Consider the following 21,785-nt stretch of genomic DNA (forward strand, 5'->3'; position numbering starts at 1 on the left):
ACTCATTTTTAAAAAGAATAACAAAGACATATGATTCAATAAAATGTATATTTTTAAATTCATTCTACTTCAGTAGTATTTTATGTTAAATGATTAACATCTATAAATTTTGCCTTTTGTTGTACAGAAAATTCAGATTCATCTCTAGAAACTGATAATAAATGAAGTTGTTTTTCTGTGATTGCCCTCTTGAGAATTTCAGGGATTTCCCATTCAGATAGGCAACGCTCTCCTTTTAATGCGTTGATTTATGTGAACATGAGGTGGAGGGAGTGAAAAACAGCTCCTCTTTTCCCAAACCTCCTATGACAAGCAGATTGGGCTTTTGATTGTCATGGGACAGTATGAGTTACACAGTTCATTTGTACTTATTTAAAAACTGAAAAATCTAGAAGTCATTTTAAAAAAACATCAGTTAATTAATAACTGATAGAATAGATTGAAAATAACTGATATAGTGAAAATGGCTCACATATAATTTGTGAGAAATTTAAGAACCTTCTTATACTATCTTCATTGTAGACAGAGTACATATCTTACGCAAAATTTCAGATAGCTTGTTAAGTTCACAGATAAATACAGAAATGCTGTTAGTTACCATGTGGTATGAGATGGAATGAACTACTAATACACTGCAGCCAACACAGTGAAAGTTGATAGGTAATATTTTTATATGGATGTTATTCAGAGTATTGTCTACTCAATGAACTGCTTTCAATAAGTTAATATTACTACTAGGCTTTACTTTCCTGCGTTATACATTATTATGTATTATATATAAAACAGTTTTTCCCACATTTTAAATTTCTACAAGATTTTTATTGAGGAACAAAACAAATAGAAATGGTAACAATTATATGGGTAATGTGGGCCAATATATTTCTTCGAAAATGTAGCAGCTAGGTAAAGGATCCTTAGTTGTAGATTTTTTATTTTTACTTTTTTTTCTTTTTTAATATTTTTTATTAGGTATTTTCCTCATTTACATTTTCAGTGCTTTCCCAAAAGTCCCCCATACCATCCCCCCAACCCCCCTACCCACCCACTCCCACTTTTTGGCCCTGGCGTTCCCCTGTACTGGGGCATATAAATTTTGTGTGTCCAATGGGCCTCTCTTTCCAGTGATGGCCGACTAGGCCATCTTTTGATACATATGCAGCTAGAGTCAAGAGCTCCGGGGTACTGGTTAGTTCATAATGCTGTTGCACCTATAGGGTTGCAGATCCCTTTAGCTCCTTGGGTTCTTTCTCTAGCTCCTCCATTGGGGGGCCTGTGATCCATCCAGTAGCTGACTGTGAGCATCCACTTCTGTGTTTGTTAGGCCCCGGCATAGCAAAAGAGACAGCTATATCAGGGTCCTTTCAGCAAAATATTACTAGTGTATGCAATGGTGTCAGCATTTGGAGGCTGATTATGGGATGGATCCCTGGATATGGCAGTCTCTAAATGGTCCATCATTTAGTCTCTGCTCCAAACTTTGTCTCTGTAACTCCTTCCATGGGTATTTTGTTCCCAATTCTAAGAAGGGGCAAAGTGTCCACACTTTGTTCTTTGTTCTTCTTGAGTTTCATGTGTCTTGCAAATTGTATCTTATATCTTGGGTATTCTAAGTTTCTGGGCTAATATCAACTTATCAGTGAGTACATATCATTTGAGTTCTTTTGTGATTGGGTTACCTCACTCAGGATAATGCCCTCCAGGTCCAACCATTTGCCTAGGAATTCCATAAATTCATTCTTTTTAATAGCTGAGTAGTACTCCATTGTGTATATGTACCACATTTTTTGTATCCATTCCTCTGTTGAGGGGCATCTGGATTCTTTCCAGCTTCTGGCTATTATAAATAAGGCTGCTATGAACATAGTGGAGCATGTGTCCTTATCGGTTGGAACATCTTCTGGATATATGCCCAGGAGAGGTATTGCAGGATCCTCCAGTAGTATTATGTCCAATTTTCTGAGGAACCACCAGAACTGATTTCCAGAGTGGTTGTACAATCTTGCAATCCCACCAACAATGGAGGAGTGTTCCTCTTTCTCCACATCCTCACCAGCATCTGCTGTCACCTGAGTTTTTGATCTTAGCCATTCTGAGTGATGTGAGAGAACCTCAGGGTTGTTTTGATTTGCATTTCCCTGATGATTAAGGATGTTGAACATTTTTTCAGGTGCTTCTCAGCCATTCGGTATTCCTCAGTTGAGAATTCTTTGGTTAGCTCTGATCCCCATTTTTTAATGGGGTTATTTGATTTTCTAGAGTCCATCTTATTGAGTTCTTTATATATATTGGATATCAGTCCCCGATCTGATTTAGGATAGGTAAAGATCCTTTCCCAATCTGTTGGTGGCCTTTTTGTCTTATTGATGGTATCTTTTGCCTTACAGAAGCTTTGCAATTTTATGAGGTTCCATTTTTCGATTCTTGATTTTACAGCACAAGCCATTGCTGTTCTATTCAGGAATTTTTCCCCTGTGCCCATATCTTCGAGGCTTCTCCCCACTTTCTCCTCTATAAGTTTCAGTGTCTCTGGTTTTATGTGGAGTTCGTTTTTCTGCTTAGACTTGAGCTTTGTACAAGGAGATGAAAATGGATCAATTTGCATTCTTTTACATGATAATGGCCAGTTGTGCCAGCACCATTTGTTGAAAATGCTGTCTTTTTTCCACCGGATGGTTTTAGCTCCCTTGTCAAAGACCAAGTGACCATAGGTGTGTGGGTTCAGAATGCCAACTCTAGTTGTAGATTTTGAGATCCTTAGTTTATGAGATGCCAAGAAGTGCTTGCTAACAGGAGCCTGATAAACTGTCTCCTGAGAGGCTCTGACAAAGTTGGACTAGTACAGAGGTGGATGTTCGCAGCCAACCATTGAACTGAGCGTGGTGTCCCCAATGGAAGCATTAGAGAAAGGAATGAAGGAACTGAAGGGGTTTGCAACCCCATAAGTCGATCAACAATATCAACCAATCACGCCCCCTCCCCCTTCCCTCTCTCCCCAAGAGCTACCAGGGACTAAACCACCAATCAAAGAATACACTTGGAGGGACCCATGGACCTTGTTGGGCAACAATGGGAGGAGAGGCCCTTGGTCCTGTGAAGACTCGATGCTCCAGTGTAGGGGAATGCCAGGGCAGGGCGGTAGGAGTGGGTAGGTGGGTGGGGGAACATCCTCATAGAAGCAGGGTGAGGGGAGGTGGGATAGGCGGTTTCTGGGGGAAACTGGGAAAGTGGATTACATTTGAAATGTAAATAAATAAAATATCCAATAAAAGAAAAAAAACTAGATACGGATGTGTTATAGACAAAAGGTTAATACCCATAAATATAAAGATCTATATCACACTAATAAGAAAGAGAGCTATCACATCATCTAAAGCAAAATGTTAATTCATGAGAGTGGAGAGGGAGGAAGGAGAACAGGAAAGAAAGAAAACAGCCAGAAAATAGGAAAAGCTTTTTTAGCTTCACTGCTAATCAAAATAATAAGGAATAAGCAAAAATAGTCTGATTTTTCTTTTTATGATAAACATTGTTCAGACTGATATAATTAAAGCTGTGGCCTTTTCTGGGAGAGAAGTTTGAAATAGACATCCTTCAAGTATCTTCAAACTCTTCTTAACCTTCAGGAAATTGGTATATAAAATTAACAGTAGCTATTATTACATGGCTCTAATCGGAGAATTTAAAAGCATATATCAGATTACCATTATTCTAATTTACAGATAAAGAAACTAAGGCTCAGAGAAGTCATGTGACTTCTTCAATGGGTACTAAGATCAGTATGAAAGCTTTTTTTGGAATAATTTCTGTCTGCTAGTACTGTATCAGATGTTTTTTGTTTGTATTTTCTCAGTTTTAAATGCAGAACCAGAAAGGTAAGTATTTTTTAAAATATAATAAGATCTGAATCAATTTAGACAACATTATTTCCTTTCAGTCTGTAATCACTAAGGGGAGCTTCTGATTATCATGATATATTTTTCTCTTATTGTATATATTAAAATGGGTAGTATGGAGAACATGTTTTTACTAAGAAGGAATTCTTTTCAGTTTACCTAGCTTCAGTGGAAATGTAGAGGTGTTTATAATGTCATTAAAGAAAACAAGCACAGCAGTATCAATCACATGTAATTGAAATGCATGCGTCTTTGGAAGCATCTGCGAGATGCATCTTGGATCTGTGCTTGCATTGCAGATGGACAACATCATTGGAACAGTACGAGATTCCAACCTCAAGCTGACTCTAGCTTTTGGAATAGGAATGCATCATGCTGGCCTGCATGAAAGAGACCGAAAAACTGTAGAAGAGCTGTTTGTGAACTGTAAAGTTCAGGTACTTCCTTTTCTGTCCTCCATGAAAACATATTTAAAAGTAACAGAAGTTTTCTTTTATTTAGCTGTAAGACATTATCTTTATCTTTTAGGTTCTCATTGCTACAAGCACATTAGCATGGGGTGTAAACTTTCCAGCACACTTAGTAATTATTAAGGGAACTGAATATTATGATGGAAAGACAAGACGTTATGTGGATTTTCCCATCACAGGTAACTTCCTTACTGCAGAGGTATATTAAGCTTGTATTTTGTTCTTAGCAGGTTAGGTAATAGCCACTACAGTTTATATAAATTTAATATTGAGATTTCATTCCATTTAAGTATATAATAAACAAGTTAAGAAGTGTTATTTTTCAGTAAAAATACTTAAGAAAATATTGAATTTGTGTGTTTACTTTTTCAATCTCTTAAATAATAGTACTGGTTAATAGTTACTAAGAAAAATAAATTTTGATTCAGCAGTTCAATAATAGATTTCAGAAACTAAATAGTTTTTAATTATAAATTACTATAAATATTCTTATAGATTAAAAAAAATAAATTTTGTTCTCCAGGAGGATGAAAGGTAAGAACCAAATAGACTTCTTATCTAGGGGACACATATAGACAAATGCCCTAACAGGAAAAGTTTTCCTAGATGGGTTTGCTTTTCCTTGTTTAGTTAAAATAGAGATATTATTTATTTTGTGAGTTCATGTATGCATTCATTCTCATATTGTAGGGTGGTGGGTACACTAGCATTATGTGTGTACATGCCGGTAGAGTCCAGAAAATGATAGCAGTTGTCTTTCTCAATCACTGCTATTATTTCCTAAAGCATGGGCTCAGCTATTTACTAAATCACAGACTAGATGAACTCATCTGGTCTAGCTAACCAACTTGTTTTGAGAGTCTCTGCCTCTGCCTCCCAAGCGCTGAGATACAGGCAGGCTGCCATACCCATCTGGCTTTTATATCAGTGCTGCGTCTCAAAACTCATCTTAAATCATATAACTCAAGAGAAATTTATTTCACAAATAATGTAAGCTACCATTAAGAGGTCAAACTTAAGGGGCTGGAGAGATGGCTCAGTGGTTAAGAGTGGTTAAGTGTCTACTCTTCCAGAGGTCCTGAGTTCAAGTCCCAGCATCTACATAGTGGCTCACAACCATCTCTTATGGGATCTGATGTCTTCTAGATTATCTGAAAACAATTTACTTTTATACAATTTACTTTTATAAATAAAATGAATAAATCTTTAAAAATACAAAACGGAAAAAAAAGAGTTCAAACTTAAATCACAGTCACTAAATATAAATTTTTCAGTATAGCATATTTTATATATATACTATATGTACATTTATATATAAGTTAGGGAATGTATTAGTAATGATCAAAGAAGCACACATATGTTCTTAAAATATACTGTTGACTGTTAATTCTTTCTGTTAGAAGAATGCCCTTATCAATGACTCTCTACCTCATGCTAAGAGTCACTTCAGAATGCCTTCTATTTTCTCTTCCATAGATGTGCTGCAGATGATGGGACGAGCTGGGAGACCTCAGTTTGATGACCAGGGCAAAGCTGTAATTCTAGTTCATGATATAAAAAAAGATTTTTATAAAAAGTTTCTTTATGAACCTTTCCCAGTAGAATCAAGGTAAGTTTGGTTTTAAACTAGTATAAACATTTCATACATTCTTTTTATTATATTCTTTCCCATCCCCAACTCCTCTCAGATTATTTCCACCTCCCTACCCACCCAACTTCATGTTCATGCAACCTCTTCTACTCTCCCCCCACCCTTATCTGTCTCCCTCAAAAGAACCAAAAAAACCAAAAACTGTCTGGTTGGTGGCTCAGTGTCTGAGAGATCTCGGGAGTCCAGGTTAGTTGAGACAGCCGGTCTTCCTATGGGGTCACCCTCCTCCTCAGCTTCTTCCAGCTTTTCCCTAATTCTACCACAGGAGTCCCCAGCTTCTATCCATTGGTTGGGTGTAAGTATCTGCATCTGACTCTATCCCTCTACTTTATTGATGCCCTGTCTTTTTTTTTTTTTTTTTTTTTTTCCATTTTTTATTAGGTATTTAGCTCATTTACATTTCCAATGCTATACCAAAAGTCCCCCTTACCCACCCACCCCCACTCCCCTACCCACCCACTCCCCCCCTTTGGCCCTGGCGTTCCCCTGTACCGGGGCACACAAAGTCTGCGTGTCCAATGGGCCTCTCTTTCCAGTGATGGCCGACTAGGCCATCTTTTGATACATATGCAGCTAGAGTCAAGAGCTCAGGGGTACTGGTTAGTTCATAATGTTGTTCCACCTATAGGGTTGAAGATCCCTTTAGCTCCTTGGGTACTTTCTCTAGCTCCTCCATTGGGAGCCCTGTGATCCATCCATTAGCTGACTGTGAGCATCCACTTCTGTGTTTGCTAGGCCCCGGCATAGTCTCACAAGAGACAGCTACATCTGGGTCCTTTCAGTAAAATCTTGCTAGTGTATGCAATGGTGTCAGCATTTGGAAGCTGATTATGGGGTGGATCCCTGGATATGATGCCCTGTCTTTTTATTGGAGGTGGGCTCTGCACTCTTCCCACTGTAAGGCATGTCATCTAAGGACCCTTTCGGTTGAGGTTGCCTGTTTCCATTCTTTCTGCTGGCCCTTACGTCTTCAGTCCTGTTTGCCCCCTCTGCCCAATACCTGATCAAATCTTTTATAAGATAAACATTTATTAAAGACTTCAACAGTCCCAAAAGTTGGTGGTTACCTTTTCTTTGCTCGCTTTGGCTTTTATATGTGGATGGTTTGGGGGATTTAAGTCATGCTGAGCCTTATTACCAAGTATATCACTGGCCTTCTTGCTTTTTATTTTGAGACGAGGTTTTACTAAGTTACCCAGAATGAATGAACTCACTCAGTAGCCTAGGCAGGCCTTGATGTTGCAGCTTCTATGCCTCAGCACCCCTTCCCTGAGAAACGGGGATCCCAGGACTACACCATCAGGCTGTGTGCTTGTTTGTTTGTGTTTTACAAAGATGAATAAAGTCATGTCTACATATCAGAATTAGACATCATAGATACTTAAAAACATAAGATATTATAAACAACTTTATAAAAATGATTTTATAATTCAGCTCAAAGAGTAAAATTTATTTAAAGAAATTAAACTATCACAATACAAAAGAAAAGTCATCACTATCTGCTCTTTCAAAGCAATTGAATTCAAAATGTAGAATTTTATAATGACATGGTCTGACCCAGGTGCTCTACTGTTGAATTCTTTCTAGTGTTGATGGATAGTATCTGTCACAAATGAACATTGTCCTAGTAATAAAAAGGGTAGGATCCTCAGGGTATAGTGGTGCACACTTACAGTCCCCGGACTCAGGAGGCAGATGGAAGAAAATCCATGTAAGTTTGAGGCCAGCTTGGTCTACCTTAGCACATTTCAGGCCAACTAGGACTAGACTATATAGTGAGATATCCAGAGACACAAACTAGTAGACAGAGGACAGATGAAAGAAACAGAAGAGAATTTTAGGGAGTCTGAATAACTTAGATGATAAAATTCAGTATGAGATCTTTTTTAACTGACTTGTGTATCTATTAAATTAATACAGAATTCCAAAACAAAATTAAACTCAGCAATATATACAAACAGTTACAAGTTTACTTTATTCTATAAATGCAAAAATTGTTTTCTGAAAAGAAGTGAATCATACAGCAAAAGCATGTAAGAAACATCATATGACTATCTTATACATTTTTAAAGCATTTGACATAACAACCCATTTATTAAAAATAACTAATTTACTCTGAACATTGTATAGTAAGAAGTTAACTTTTCTAGTACTTTGACTATTGCTAACATTTTATGTGTCATAGGGTTTTCCATAGTTAACTTACTTCTCTATCAGTGCACATTTAGCAATCCAATTTTTTCCTCTTAAAAAATTAGTTTGTTTTATAAGTATGCATGTTTTGTCTGCATATATGTAAGAGTAGCTCATGCCTGCCATGCCCAGGGAGGCAAGAAGAGGGCATCAGATCCCTGGAACTGGAGTTAAAGTCTGTTGAGTTCCCTTATGGGTACCAGAAACCATGGTCAGGCCCTCTGCAACTATTAAGTGCTGGGCTCCACAGTTTACTATGCTTGTGCATAATGTAATGGTCAAGCATTTTACCCTTCCAATATCACATGTAAATGTTTTTCTGTCAGGTTGTGATGAAAAAAAGAAATTTCTAGATTATAGATTGCCTTCAAATAGACACTGCCAGTAGTTTCATTCGGCCTGTGTCCATTCTTGTTCTGTCACAAGTAAATTGTGATTGACATAAATAACACTTTTTACATTCAGGTATATATATTTTTTTATCTCTTCATGTCCTTTGTAAAAACTAATTTGAATACTTGCATAAGTTCTTATGTATAATTATTTAGCCTTTTTCTTACATTGCTTGCTTTTTTCTATTTTATATAAGAAACTAAAATTAGCATGTTCTTTCCAGTTTTTCAACACATCTGATCACCTTTGCATACACCACAATCCCTAATAGAGTGCTGTTCTATTTTTTCAAGCACTTAATACTCAGATGGTGAATAGAAGAAACGCCTTTCTCCTATCAACCCTGTCTCAACTATTCCCTTGTACTCCTCCACAGTATTTATTCCATTCTGATTGCAGCACTTCATGTGTTCTCGTTTCACACATGATATTTTTTTTCCCTTGGTTCTCATCTTCCCTTTAAGTTTCTAGCCCTCTTCTGACCAAATTTTGTTTTATTTTTCAGATAGCCATTTTTTTCTTAAAAGTTGATTGCAAGGACTACCATGGGCTAATTTATGATGTGTTCCTAAGTTCATGGTCCTTAGTGATGAATCTGTAACGGCTTTTGACAGTTATCATTAAGTAGTATGTGATAAATAATTTCTAAATTATGGACAGTTGTTATACTAATATATAAATTTAAAAAGCCACTTTTCTATAGCTTAGAACTTAAAATCTGATTCTTGACTGAATTAAGTGTGTTTTGTTCATTGTATTTCTTGTCTTTTATTCAATATATAGCTTATTAGGAGTGTTGTCTGACCACTTAAATGCAGAGATTGCTGGAGGTACAATAACATCAAAGCAAGATGCAATGGATTATATCACCTGGACTTACTTTTTCCGGCGTCTTATCATGAATCCCAGGTAAGTGTGGGATTTTTTTTGAAAGAGCAATTGCAAATTATATGTACAGAGAGCACAATGCCAGTTTGCCAGAAAATTAGATAATGTGTCATGTGGTCATAGTACAGGACAGCATAGTTGATTTATGCATTTACTAAGTTTTGAATTGCCATGGGATAATTTTCTTATGCAGTTGGGAAACAAAATACTGGAAGCCACTAAGAAATCCTCCGAACTTTGTGGTAGTGACTGTCTTAGTTACAGTTGAAGTTCAGAGAAAAATGAGTGTTGTAGTTGGATGAGAGAAGTTTAAGAGGCATTTTGTAGGATTAACAAGAACCCTGGAAGAGAAGAGATGATTGCAGTCTATTTGATTCTGTGGGAGTAGAAAAGAAAAAGCATTTAGACATAAGATAAAAGCAAAGGTTCCTGGATCTTAGAACAGTTATTAGTGTTTGGAGCATGTGAAGACTTGCTGTAGTCAGAGAGTGAAGAGTATGGGCTAAACCTTGTTCCCATCAGAATGGAGATCAGAGCATTGCAGGGAACAGTATCTGTGCCCTCTACACCATGCTGAGTAATGCACCCCTGATCCTGCCAGGAGGTAAGGAAACAAGCCAGTATGAACATTTATAAGTGAAATCACATCATCAGATTAGGTTTTGTTCAGTTCCTAGGCACTTTGGCAGAGCATCAGTTGGTATAGGAAGACAGTTATACCAGAAAGACCAATCAAAAGGGATTTACTAATAGAGGGAGGTGCTGAGGGCTGTAACAGATAGAGAGGAAATGGAGCATGGGTCAAATCTGAGGTATTCCTGAAGAAATAGTAAGTCATTAAGAGGTCTTTAGCAGAAAAATGGTAAGAAATCTTTTCAGAAACTTCTTTTCAGACAGCATTTCTTCTTACACAGATGGCAGTTTTAAATTGTGGTGTTATTGCTTAGAGTTCCTTAACCATTAGAGTATTTGGGAAGGTGCCAGTACAATTAAGAGGATGACCATCCTTGCTAAGACTATAAGTGGATGCTCACAGTCAGCTATTGGATGGATCATAGGGCCCCCAATGGAGGAGCTAGAGAAAGTACCCAAGGAGCTAAAGGGATATGCAACCCTATAGGTGGAACAACAATATGAAGTAACCAGTACCCCACCCCCGGGCTCGTGTCTCTAGCTGCATATGAATCAGAAGATGGCCTAGTCGGCCATCACTGCAAAGAGAGGCCCATTGGACACGCAAACTTTATATGCCTCAGTACAGGGGAACGCCAGGGCCAAGAAGTGGGAGTGGGTGGGTAGGGGAGTGGGTGGGGGAGTGGGTGGGGGACTTTTGGGATAGCATTGGAAATGTAAATGAAATAAATACCCAATCTAAAAACAAAAGACTATATGTCCCAGTACAGGGGAATGCCAGGGCCAAGAAGCAGGAGTGGATGGGTTGGGGTCTGGGGTGGAGGGCAGGGGCAATAGGGGATTTTCGGGGAGGAATCTAGGAAAGGGGATAGCGTTTGAAATGTAAATGAAGAACATATCTAATAAAAAAAAAGAAGAAGAAGATGACCATCTAGAATGACATGTTTTCCGAAGGCAACAGATTATAGGAGTAGAGGAATGTGATGGACTTTCCATGTATTTTACCCAAGCTTGCTTGATGACTGAAGAAATAAATGGAAGCGAGTTACTTTAAGTGCCTTGCCCTCCCCACTTGATCACTAATTGAAAAAATACCTTACAGCTGGGTCTCATGGAGGCATTTCCTCAAGGTAGGCTCCTTTCTCTGTGATAACTCCAGCTTGTGTCAAGTTGACACACAAATCCAGCCAGTACACATGTTACTATTTTCTTTCTGCATTTGCATATCACCTGGATATGAGGGGCTTCAAAATATGCTGCTGGGTCTTTGCTCCATCATATTACTGTAGTATCTTCTCATTGTGAATACTACAACACAGACTTCCCACAGCATTTCATTCTTACTAGGCCTAAAGCTGAATTAATCATAAACCTATCAAAATTCTCGAATCTCGTTTTCTTCTGTTGATATTGCCGCTCATCATTTTGGCTTTTACATCAGAACCGATCTTTTCTTTTTTATTTCCTTTCACTTTCCCTAGTTTTAGTCACTCTTCAGCGGCTTCTAATGTATCCCTGTTCTAGTCTCATCTGTGCTCTATCAAATACTGTTTATCAAAAATTAAGTTAATTATGTAGAAAATGTAAATTAGATACAGTTGGCTTTCTTTTAACATAATGAGTAAGAAATTTCCCAATGTTTTTGATTGAATTGGCTTCTTTTCATTTTTTATGGTGAGGAAATCTATATACAGCCATAATAAATAGTAGTAATTAGAACTGGAACTAGAAGTGGTACACAGGAAATTATACTAGCTCTCTGATCCAAGGAATTTTAAATATCAGTGACTTATGGGTCACCCTGCTTGTAGTCAACATTTATGTAAGTCAACATGCATTGCAGAGTTCATGTTGTCTCACAAGCTTTATCTTTTGGCCATTATTGCCTAAGCAGAAATTTAGGGACTAGTTATCTAAAGAGTCCACCATCTTAATGACCTGGCTTAAAGAAGTTTCTACTTGTGGCAGTTGCTTTCACTGTTCATTGACCTGTAGGAAAGTTCCCAAAGGCACTGGAAGAGATAGAAGAAGAGTATATTTACCCACAGCAACTCCAGTAAGTAGGTTTTTCTTCCTTGGGGCTTTTGCTGCCATTGTTGATCCTGTTTTGTATACCCTCCCCAGCCATCATAGCCAGCCAGGCCGTGAAAGTCTTAAATATTAAGTCTTAAATATGAACTAGCCAGTACCCCCAGAGCTGTATATCTAGCTGCATATGTAGCAGAAGATGGCCTAGTCCGCCATCACTGGGAAGAGAGGCCCCTTGGTATTGCAAACTTTATATGCCCCAGTACAGGGGAATGCCAGGGCCAAGAATCGAGAGTGGGTGGGTAGGGGGGCAGTACAGGGGAGGGGGAGGATATAGGGGACTTTTGGGATAGCATTTAAAATGTATATAAAGAAAATATCTAATAAAAAATATCCAATCACTTTTTCATAAATGACATATCAACTGATTTTTAGAATGAGAAAAGTATCCATTCAGCACATGTGCTTATTCCTTTAGTAGCTACCTAAATAGATGTTTGTGATAACTCTGGTTAGAATACAACTATCATTCTGCAGTGCAAGCCTTCTTGGTAAAGTGGTTGCTGGACAACCATAAAGCTCCAAGTTCCAGCCACAATTCTAGCTGTTTTGAAGGTGCATTAGTCAAATAAACAAAAGTTTTTGCTTTGCTGTGGTGAATAAGTCATGTGGTCCAGGCCACAGCTTTGGCTTTTTCATTATGGGTAAAAGGGACACCACTGCAGTGTTTCAGCACAGGACATGGGCAGAATCATTTCGTGTCATAAGTTAGGTCTGTTATGGTAATAAATCCTTTCCATGGTTTATATTTCCCTGTTTTAAGATATAAATTCTCGGGCCGGGCGTGGTGGTGGGCACGCCTTTAATCCCAGCACTCAGGAGGCAGAGGCAGGCGGATTTCTGAGTTTGAGGCCAGCCTGGTCTACAAAGTGAAGTCCAGGACAGCCAGGGCTACACAGAGAAACCCTGTCTCGGAAAAAAAAAAAAAAAAGATATAAATTCTCAGATCCATTTACTTCTGTTTATTTGGGGGTTGGCAGTTAAGACAGTGTCTCACTGTATAACTCTAATGCTATTCTGGAACTCAGCTGTTCTGGAACTCACTATGTAGACCAGGCTGGTCGCAAACTCATGGAGATACCTTCTGCCTCTCTGCCTCTGCCACATACCAAATTAAAACAGAAGTTTTAAAACATATTTCATTAACTATTAAAGTTGGGAAGTTGTACAAGAGGATATATCCAGGAATACTAGTGTACACCTGTAATGCTGTCACTGGGGAGGCAGAGTAGAGGTGATATTGGCTTACATAGCAAAACTTTCTCTCAAAACAGTATGAGAGAAAGCAAACAAGAGAGCACAACAACATACAAACAAAAGTGGCCTTTCCTCTGGTGACAACCATCTTGGTGCGCCAAGATGGGTGCATACAAATACATCCAGGAGCTATGGAGGAAGAAGCAGCCTGATGCGATGCACTTTCTTTTGAAGTTTTGCTGCTGGAACTACCACCAGCCTTGCACTGCACAGGGTTCCCCACCTTACCTGGCTTGATAAAACACAAAGGGTAAGATACAAAGCCAAGAAAGGTTATGTCATATTTTTGTCTGCTGTGGTGTCCACAAATGCTTAGTTCTCAATGGTGCAAGCCTGTCCATCGCGGTTGTAACCAGCCAAAGTTTGCTCAAAGCCTTCAAAGTCTATGGCTAAGGAGAGAGCTGAAAGACATTGTCAGACTTTGATTATAGTTCTAAATTCTTTCTGGGGAAGTAAAGATTCCACATAAAATTCTTCAAGGTTATCATCATTGATTCATTGCATAAAGTTATCAGAAAAAAATCATGACACTAATGGATTACCAAGCCAGTTCATATCTAGTGGCTCTCACCAGGCGGCCTGGAGAATGTGCAATACTCTTCAGCTCCACTCATACACCTAATTAGGTAATTAGGTTAATACACCTAATGTTTATAAACAATTTACCCAATAAACAATTTAGGACAGTCATGACTTCTTAAAGGTGGTTTTGTCTGTTCAAACTAGGCTGGAGATTGTCATGAATGCTTTGTGCAAATAGCTTTCAAAGTGAGGAATGTTTGGAAACTATAAGTGATGCTATATCTTGTTTTTAATAAACTTACTGTCTGTCTTTGCATTATCTGCTTATAGGATTAAATGTACAGTATTTATGCCCACCATGAGATATCCTATTTATAAAATCCTGTAAAAGTAGTCCTGAGCCCGATAGATGTGTTTGCTGGATGGATATGTTAGGTGACGGAACCTACGGTTTTATTAGGATGATGCAGTCTTCTGGTTCACTGAAGTGACTGCTTGCTTGGGAGTTTGATGATTATAAATTTTAGAGCTGGATTTTGCTTTTAGAACTGTGTAGAAAGAGAGGCTTTCAAGCCTGTTTTTCTCAGCTTTCATAGAAAACTGAGATCAACTACAACCTGCGTTTTAAAAATTGACTTTAGTCTCGCATAGAAGCACCAGGTAAACTTTGTGGCGATTGTTGTGCTTTGTTCGGTCTCTGGGGTGTGGGTGCAACGCCCAGTAGTCGGTGGTGTTGACTGAACACTGGATGGGATGAAGCACATGTACGGGTGGTATGATGAGATTGTGCTTGGGGCAGACTATTCCTTAGTATTCGTAAGCTAGTGCTGGATGCCATGTGAGGCTCAACTAAACTTACAAAAGGCTGTGATCAAGTTAGTATGTAACCATTAATGAAGCTTCTAGCCACATAACAAGTATGGTTGGGTATTTAAAGATCAATCTTCAGCCAGTCAGTTCATCTTGGGGTTCATTCAACTTGGACGTAAAAGAACAGCAGTTAGTATGATTTCATTGTTTATAGTCCACCCTTAGGTAGTAGTCCCTGGAGTTATTTGTCCTTGGTATATTATCTGGAGGTTCTTGACAATTTACAAAGGCCACACATATCACCACATTGTTTTATTTCTCATTATGCAATGCCTTGAATATAGTTCTTTTCTTAAACTGATTTTTCTTTTGAGATTAAAGGGATTATTTTATTGGCTTACAGAAAGAAAATATGCAGACACAAAGTCTTGAGAACTTGAATTCTATACAACAGAAAAATCATTGTATATAGAGGTTGTTCAACTAAAGTTATAAATGTCTGTTAAAGATGTGGGAAAAAATAAGGTAAAATAAGAATTAAAACAATAAGAATGCTTTGTATCAATAGCAGTAAAATCACCAAAAAGTTTTAGTCATTTCCAAAAGGATGCAGATGTCTAAAAACAATGTCACAATATATAAAACAAGGAAAGATGGAAATCCAAATTTCTAGTTCAACCAAATTACAGCTATATGTAATTTTAGCTTATGTATAAAAATAAAAATGATAGATATATGTTTTATAAAACAGTCTTTGAATAGCAATTAATAGATTTGAATTATTCTTGTGCATCTTTGTACATGTGCTATTCCAAAGGACTATGTAGAGTGATAACAATTTAGAAGTAAAATGTGTCATGTACTAGACCAGAAAGAAAGAATCAGACTTCCAAATTTAGTTCAGAAAGCTATGTTCTCAGAGCAGGACAGAATGCATATAGACAGAGCATACCCTGCAATAAATGACAGACCACAGAGTGCTCTGGGTTAAGAATTGTTTTAAATTTTGGAATATTTGCATAGGGCTAGTGGGATATCTTGGGAAAAGTATCCATGTATGACCATGAATTCATTTATACTTGATGCAGATATTAGACATACAGCATGGAAGTTGATTTCATGCAAAACTTTTTTTAGTATTTCTATATTTTGACCACAACTTGTCACATGAGATCAGGTGTGGAATTTTTACTTGCGATATGACATGGATCCTCAAAACATTTCAGAATTTGGAGCATTCTACATTTTGGGTTTTTTTTTCTTTTTAGGAATATTCAACCTGTATAAACAGAAAAAAATATAAAGTATGAGGAAAAAACCAATCTGATGGCTTCAGAATTTAAAACTTATACCAGTGAAAGATGAAATTAAAACATTAAGTAAACTAGAACAAGAAAAAATAAATGCATGTTTCCTATCCAAGAAAAACCAAAGCACAGATCCATAAAGATTTTGTAGCTTTAAAGATATTAAATAAAGAATTCAGAAATGAATACTAGACACTGATCTTAAGAAACTAGGTAAAGAATAGCAAAATGTAAATGACAGAAAGGGGCTTATAAACATAAAAATTATAATTAATAAATTTCAAACTACAAATTACTAATAATATTTGTGGAATTTATCCATGTCTAGCATGCTGTTTTAAGGTCTTAACTTGTTACTGCTCTCATCTACCTTTCATGAACAAAGAAAGACCCAGGAGATGAGGCACTGTGGCCACAGTAGCACAGCTCAGAGCAGCAGAGTCAGCTCTGATGTCCCACAGGTGCATCTCTAGCAGACCCATTACCAAGTCCAGAAGACAAATATCTATACTCATTGACCACCTCTCTTCTTGATACTGTGCTACAACTGTTCTTTGTGGAGACCATGCTTGACAAGTTTGAGCTATTTAATGCCTTCCTGCCTTGAACAGTTTTTTTTTCATCTATATACCTTTACAGCTACATAAAAATAAAAACTATGCCCAGAGTGTACAGAAAACTTCTTAATAAGTTGTAAATAAGCCCTCACATTGTTTCTGAGAGACTGCCTTTTAAACAAATATTGTTAGAAACATTTGTCAGTGAATGTTATAAACATTTATCTTTTAAAAAATTTCTGAGTTCCAGGCCAGCCTGGTCTACAAAGTGAGTTCCAAGACAGCCAGGGCTTCAGAGAAATCCTGTCTTGAAAAAAAAAAAATCTTAATTTTTTTAAATTTACAGGGTAAATTTTAAGATGTTTATGTACATCTCTATGTTGCCAAATCAGTTAATTAGGCATAATTTATATCCTCCATCTCATGTATGTTTTGTGGTAATAACGTTAAAAATCTATTCCTTATTCATTTTTAAATACACATTAAGTCAGTCACCCTGCTTTGCAGACCACCAGCACTCAATCTTCCTAGTAACTGAAACTGCATTTTTTTACCAGTATCCTACCGTTCTGTCTTTACCAAACCTGTTAAAATCAGCAAACTGCTTTCTAATTCTGAGCATCAGTGCACTGTACTGTGTACACTCATTTCAGTTTGCTGAGAATACTTTTCTTTCCTTTTTCTCCTTCCTCTCTCTTTTTTTTTTTTTTTCCTTTTTTTCCTTTTTGGTATTTGAGGTTTGGTTTTTCAATTCAGTGTAGCCCTGGTTGTCCTAAACTCACTCTGTGGGCCAGACTGGCCTGAAACTCACAGAGATCCACCTGCCTCTACCTCCTGAGTGCTGGAATTTTAGTGGTGTGCACTAGCATGCCCAGCTATATTTCTTTCTTTTTAAAGGCTGAGTAGTATCGTGTATTTGTGCTATTATGTAGTTGTTCATCCACTGGTGGGTGTTTAGATTGTTTTACTTTCTTGGATGTTGTAGAAGATGCTGAGGTGAACGTGACAGCTGGATAATTTGATAAGTTTGTGGTTAGTCTTATGGGAAATTTTCATACTGTTCACCAAAATAACTACTAATTTATATTCTGACCAACAGTGTGCAAGCAATCCCTTTACTTTACATCCTCATGACTGGCTTTGATTATTTTTTTTAATTACTATCTCTGTTAAAATCATCTAGCCCCAGTGCAAGAGACAAAGACGTAAGAGTTAAGGAAACAGTTAAATTTCTTTAAAGATTACATTTTTCTCATATTAACAGATGCATTTTAACTAATTTTAATTTTTTTTCCTAGTGCATTCTTTCTTCCAGTGGAATAAACTGAAATTTGAGTTATCTTAGTCGGGAATGGTGTACATATGCAAGCCACTTCTGTATGTGCTCCTGCATGTGTGCATGTGTTTGTAATCCGGTGGCAAGTTTATCTTTATTTACCCATAGAACAGAAATACTTTTTCCAAAAGATAGTTCTTTATAGATAAATACGAAACCCGATTGCTCTATGTCCCCTTTATTGTACCACCACAATAAAACTTGCACTGCCCCACACTAACCACTGTTCCTGGCTTGCTGTGTGCCTGCTTATATTCACACATGTTTATAAATACATATGCATCTATTATATATCTGCATGAGTATACACTCATTCAAATGTGTTTAAACACATTGTTTTCATAAAACAGAAACTATTCCAAATTGAATTTGTGGTTCAATTTGTATTTTCAGTTTCACTGCTTTTAAATATATCTAGGCAAAAATGAGGTCTTTTCAGCTGTCCCCGAGCGCTCTTCCATTATTTGTGTCATTATTACTGCTGCATAATCTGAACATAAAAAAACATGGTGTTGTAACAAATGACTTCCCAGCACTGACAGTTACTGCAGTGGCATTTCAGTACTGATGGAAAATTTCCCAGCAAGCTATCTAGCCAGGTTTACATAAACCAAAGAGGAACTGGCTGCCACTGTTCACATTAAATGCAAAACTGCTGTAACTTTGTCTCAGTTTCACTTTGCTATAAAACCTTTTTCATTCCTAGATAGGGAAATTTCATCTGTTTTAAAATTAGAAAAATATACTGAGGCTTTGTGTGTGTAATTCTTATTTCTACCTTGATAAGGATTTTAAAGGATAATATTTTTAAAGTTGTGTTAGGTTTTAATTGTTTAAATTTTATGGACTTTTACATTTTTATGTCAGAAAGAGCCTTGTTATGACTTTTTCCCAATGGACTGCTAATATAAGTTAGCTTGTCTCGCCCATGTGCTAGATGCTGTCAGTATCAAACTGCCTTTGACTTTCACACTTCTCAGGGGACTAGTAATTGTTGTGTTCAAACAGCCTGTAATTGTGATCCCGCTGGCTTTCTCAGTACGCTTCTGGCTATTAGAATCATTAAACAACTCAGCACCTGTTAACAGCATTGTAAATATTCAGCCCTGCTTGTGTGCAGGTTAAGTCCAATATAGAGAAATCTTACAGAACTCAGTCTCATAAATTAGAGCTTCTGACAAGTCAATTACTGCAAAACTGCCTTTCTCTGTGAAAGAAATGAAATAGCATGCTGACAAAAGGTAGGCTTTCTGTTTGTAGCAGACAAAGATAATGACTTGATGATTCGACACAGTGAGCATGAAACTGCAGTCTGCCTGTTAGCTGTAATTAAACACTTGTGTAAAAGTCGATGTTTAAATAACCAGTAAATTATAAATTTTTACTGTAGAGAGTACAACATGAAAACAGGCCCTTTTGGTTAGCTGCCACATGCTTTTTCAAGTCAGTAAAGTGATTATTGAAAGTAATATGTGTTTGTACTTTGGTTAGAAACTGGGAAATAACAAAGTTCACTCAGGAAGAATGGGAACATATTGTGCAATCAGACCATCAGCATTTATTAACTCTCAACATATTATGTATCCGAAAACAATTGTTTTACATTTGCATTGTCTCACAATTTACGTATCTAATTATGTTGGACAATATACTTTTTAGAATTTTTAATGTCTTGCCTTGAGATCAATATTAAGCCAAGGAATGTGTTTGATAACTGTCAGTAAAGTTCAGTAGCATGGATTGTATTCGTGTTTCCTGCAGTTGTACCTGTGAAAATTTTGACCATATTTAGAGAAAAAAAATTTTTGTATGGAATGGGTATCAGTAACAACTTTAGATACTTCCTTTTAGAACAAGGTGATTGTTTAGTGGTTAGATTGTGAATGATGTTTTGTAAGGTAATTTATATTATCATAAATTTGATGAAATTTTTTTGTTTTAGCAATTGATTTTTTTTAATAGTTACAAAGTGTTTGACTGACTGACCCGTATGAAATCCTCAAAAACACTTAGAAGGAAAATTCACCACCAAATCAAAATTCTGATGAATAAAGTAAAATAAAACAAGATATAGTAAATGATATAAATACTGAATCATCTGTCTTACTGAGATTTAAAATTGATGCCTTTATTTTTACATCTAATATTTTTTTATAGTATGAAGTAGCAAGTTGGCATTTCAGTTAAATATTTAGGATAACAATTATTAGTGATGTACAACAAAATCTATGATTTTTATTATATATTCTAATAAACTTAAATAAATGAAATTTTAATTTTTCTTTCATGTTAATATTGTTTTCTATAAATTGAATTGCATGAAGAATGTTTTCTGACTCTGAAAATGATACTATCAATGCATTTTCTTGGGCACATTTACCAGTATTTTTAATTAATTTTATTAAACTGGAACTTCTTAACAGTTGTAGATAATATTAAATGTGTAGGGTTAGCAAGCCTAATTAGTGTCAGATATAGGTAGAGTCTTTATATTGCAGAAAGTTTGAGAAATTTAATTTTGGGATTAAAAATCAAAGGGTAACATTTTAACAACCTGGAAATTAGTCTACTTTTGATATTTCAAGTAGCCAGACTGTTTTATTATTTTATGGTTTTTTATTTTCATGTTTATATTTTTATGTTGTTTTGCCTGAATGTATGCTTGTGCATTGTGTGATTGCATGGTGCCTGTAGAGGCCAAAGAAAAGAATTACACCTGGGTCCTCTGGAAAATGAGCTAGTGCTCTTAATCACTGCCCCAGTAGATCCAGAATTTTTATTTTCACTTTTAAAGCAGAATTATCCTAACCAAATATCAGAAATTAATCATTTCCCAAGATAAAAGACGTAGTTCCTGACTTTTTCTAATGCTTCTTTTTATCTCCACATAGGCTTATGACATAAATATGAGGACTTTGTGAATATTAATAATATTTATAATTCATTTTATCTCTTCATTGATAATCCTTGCATTGAGCTTTGTGACAAAATGTTATTTGTTTAAACAGCAGTACCTTTTCCATGAACAGAAAGATTTTTGCTAAGCAAAATCTAGCCTTTTACTGATCATTCCACAGTGAAGACTTGGTTGAGTGTAGACAATTCAAATCCTAGTGTCTTATGAGTGTCAGTGGAGAGACATTGTAGTGTTCATCATTTTCACTAACTTCTATTTCTACTTAAAATTTATCCTTACATGATTTTAATTCTTCACTCAAATATTTTAAAATAAGTTTTAACTTCTGTAGAAATTGAAACTGCCTCCCACAAAAAGTCACCTTGGCATGTTTCTCCATCCCTCTGTGACAGAGATTTCATATTAAAGAATTTGAGATTTTTTTTTCCAATCCTGTTCAAACGTTGAAACCACCTTGATAGAATTTTAGTAAAAAGAATCTGTAAGTCTCAAGACCACTTTCAATTCCACTCTTGTCCTTTGAATAGAGGATAGGTAGGATATTATAGATTCCAGTGGAGTTTACTGTCAGGAATTAGGAAATTGCCATAATTGTTCATGTAACCTTCACTCTTTAGATTTCTTCCCAGGTTAAAACAAAACTCCTTGTGGTCAGGGATTTGCCTTTCATTGTTGCAGTGAAAAATGAATGGTCAGATGAATTAGCTGTTCTTAAAGGCATTCATTTGGAAACTACACAGAGCCTGAACCTTTGTGTTTTCTATGCAGTGTGAGACAGAATGCTTAATTTTAGCTTGATGACTTTCCTTTGGGGCATTAGAACAGCATTTGTTGCATAAACACTAGGGGAAAAAAATTCTCAAAATTTCC

The 21,785-nt window shown here is 36.5% G+C and overlaps 1 protein-coding gene and 1 pseudogene across 3 annotated transcripts in view; both read left to right on the forward strand.

Annotated features, from left to right (window-relative positions):
- Ascc3 (activating signal cointegrator 1 complex subunit 3) overlaps nucleotides 1-21,785 on the forward strand; it is a 258,540-nt gene that overhangs the window by 151,951 nt on the left and 84,804 nt on the right. For all 3 annotated transcript variants that reach the window (XM_030245389.1, XM_030245388.1, NM_198007.2), the window contains 4 exons: nucleotides 4,193-4,330; nucleotides 4,422-4,542; nucleotides 5,840-5,972; nucleotides 9,384-9,509. In XM_030245389.1, the coding sequence (XP_030101249.1) occupies nucleotides 4,193-4,330; nucleotides 4,422-4,542; nucleotides 5,840-5,972; nucleotides 9,384-9,509 (518 nt within the window). The remainder of the gene's footprint in view (nucleotides 1-4,192; nucleotides 4,331-4,421; nucleotides 4,543-5,839; nucleotides 5,973-9,383; nucleotides 9,510-21,785) is intronic.
- Nucleotides 13,569-14,082, forward strand: Gm18120 (predicted gene, 18120; annotated as a pseudogene).

This window comes from Mus musculus, chromosome 10 (genome assembly GCF_000001635.26).
Source record: "Mus musculus strain C57BL/6J chromosome 10, GRCm38.p6 C57BL/6J".
In the NCBI taxonomy this organism is placed as follows: Eukaryota; Metazoa; Chordata; class Mammalia; order Rodentia; family Muridae; genus Mus; species Mus musculus.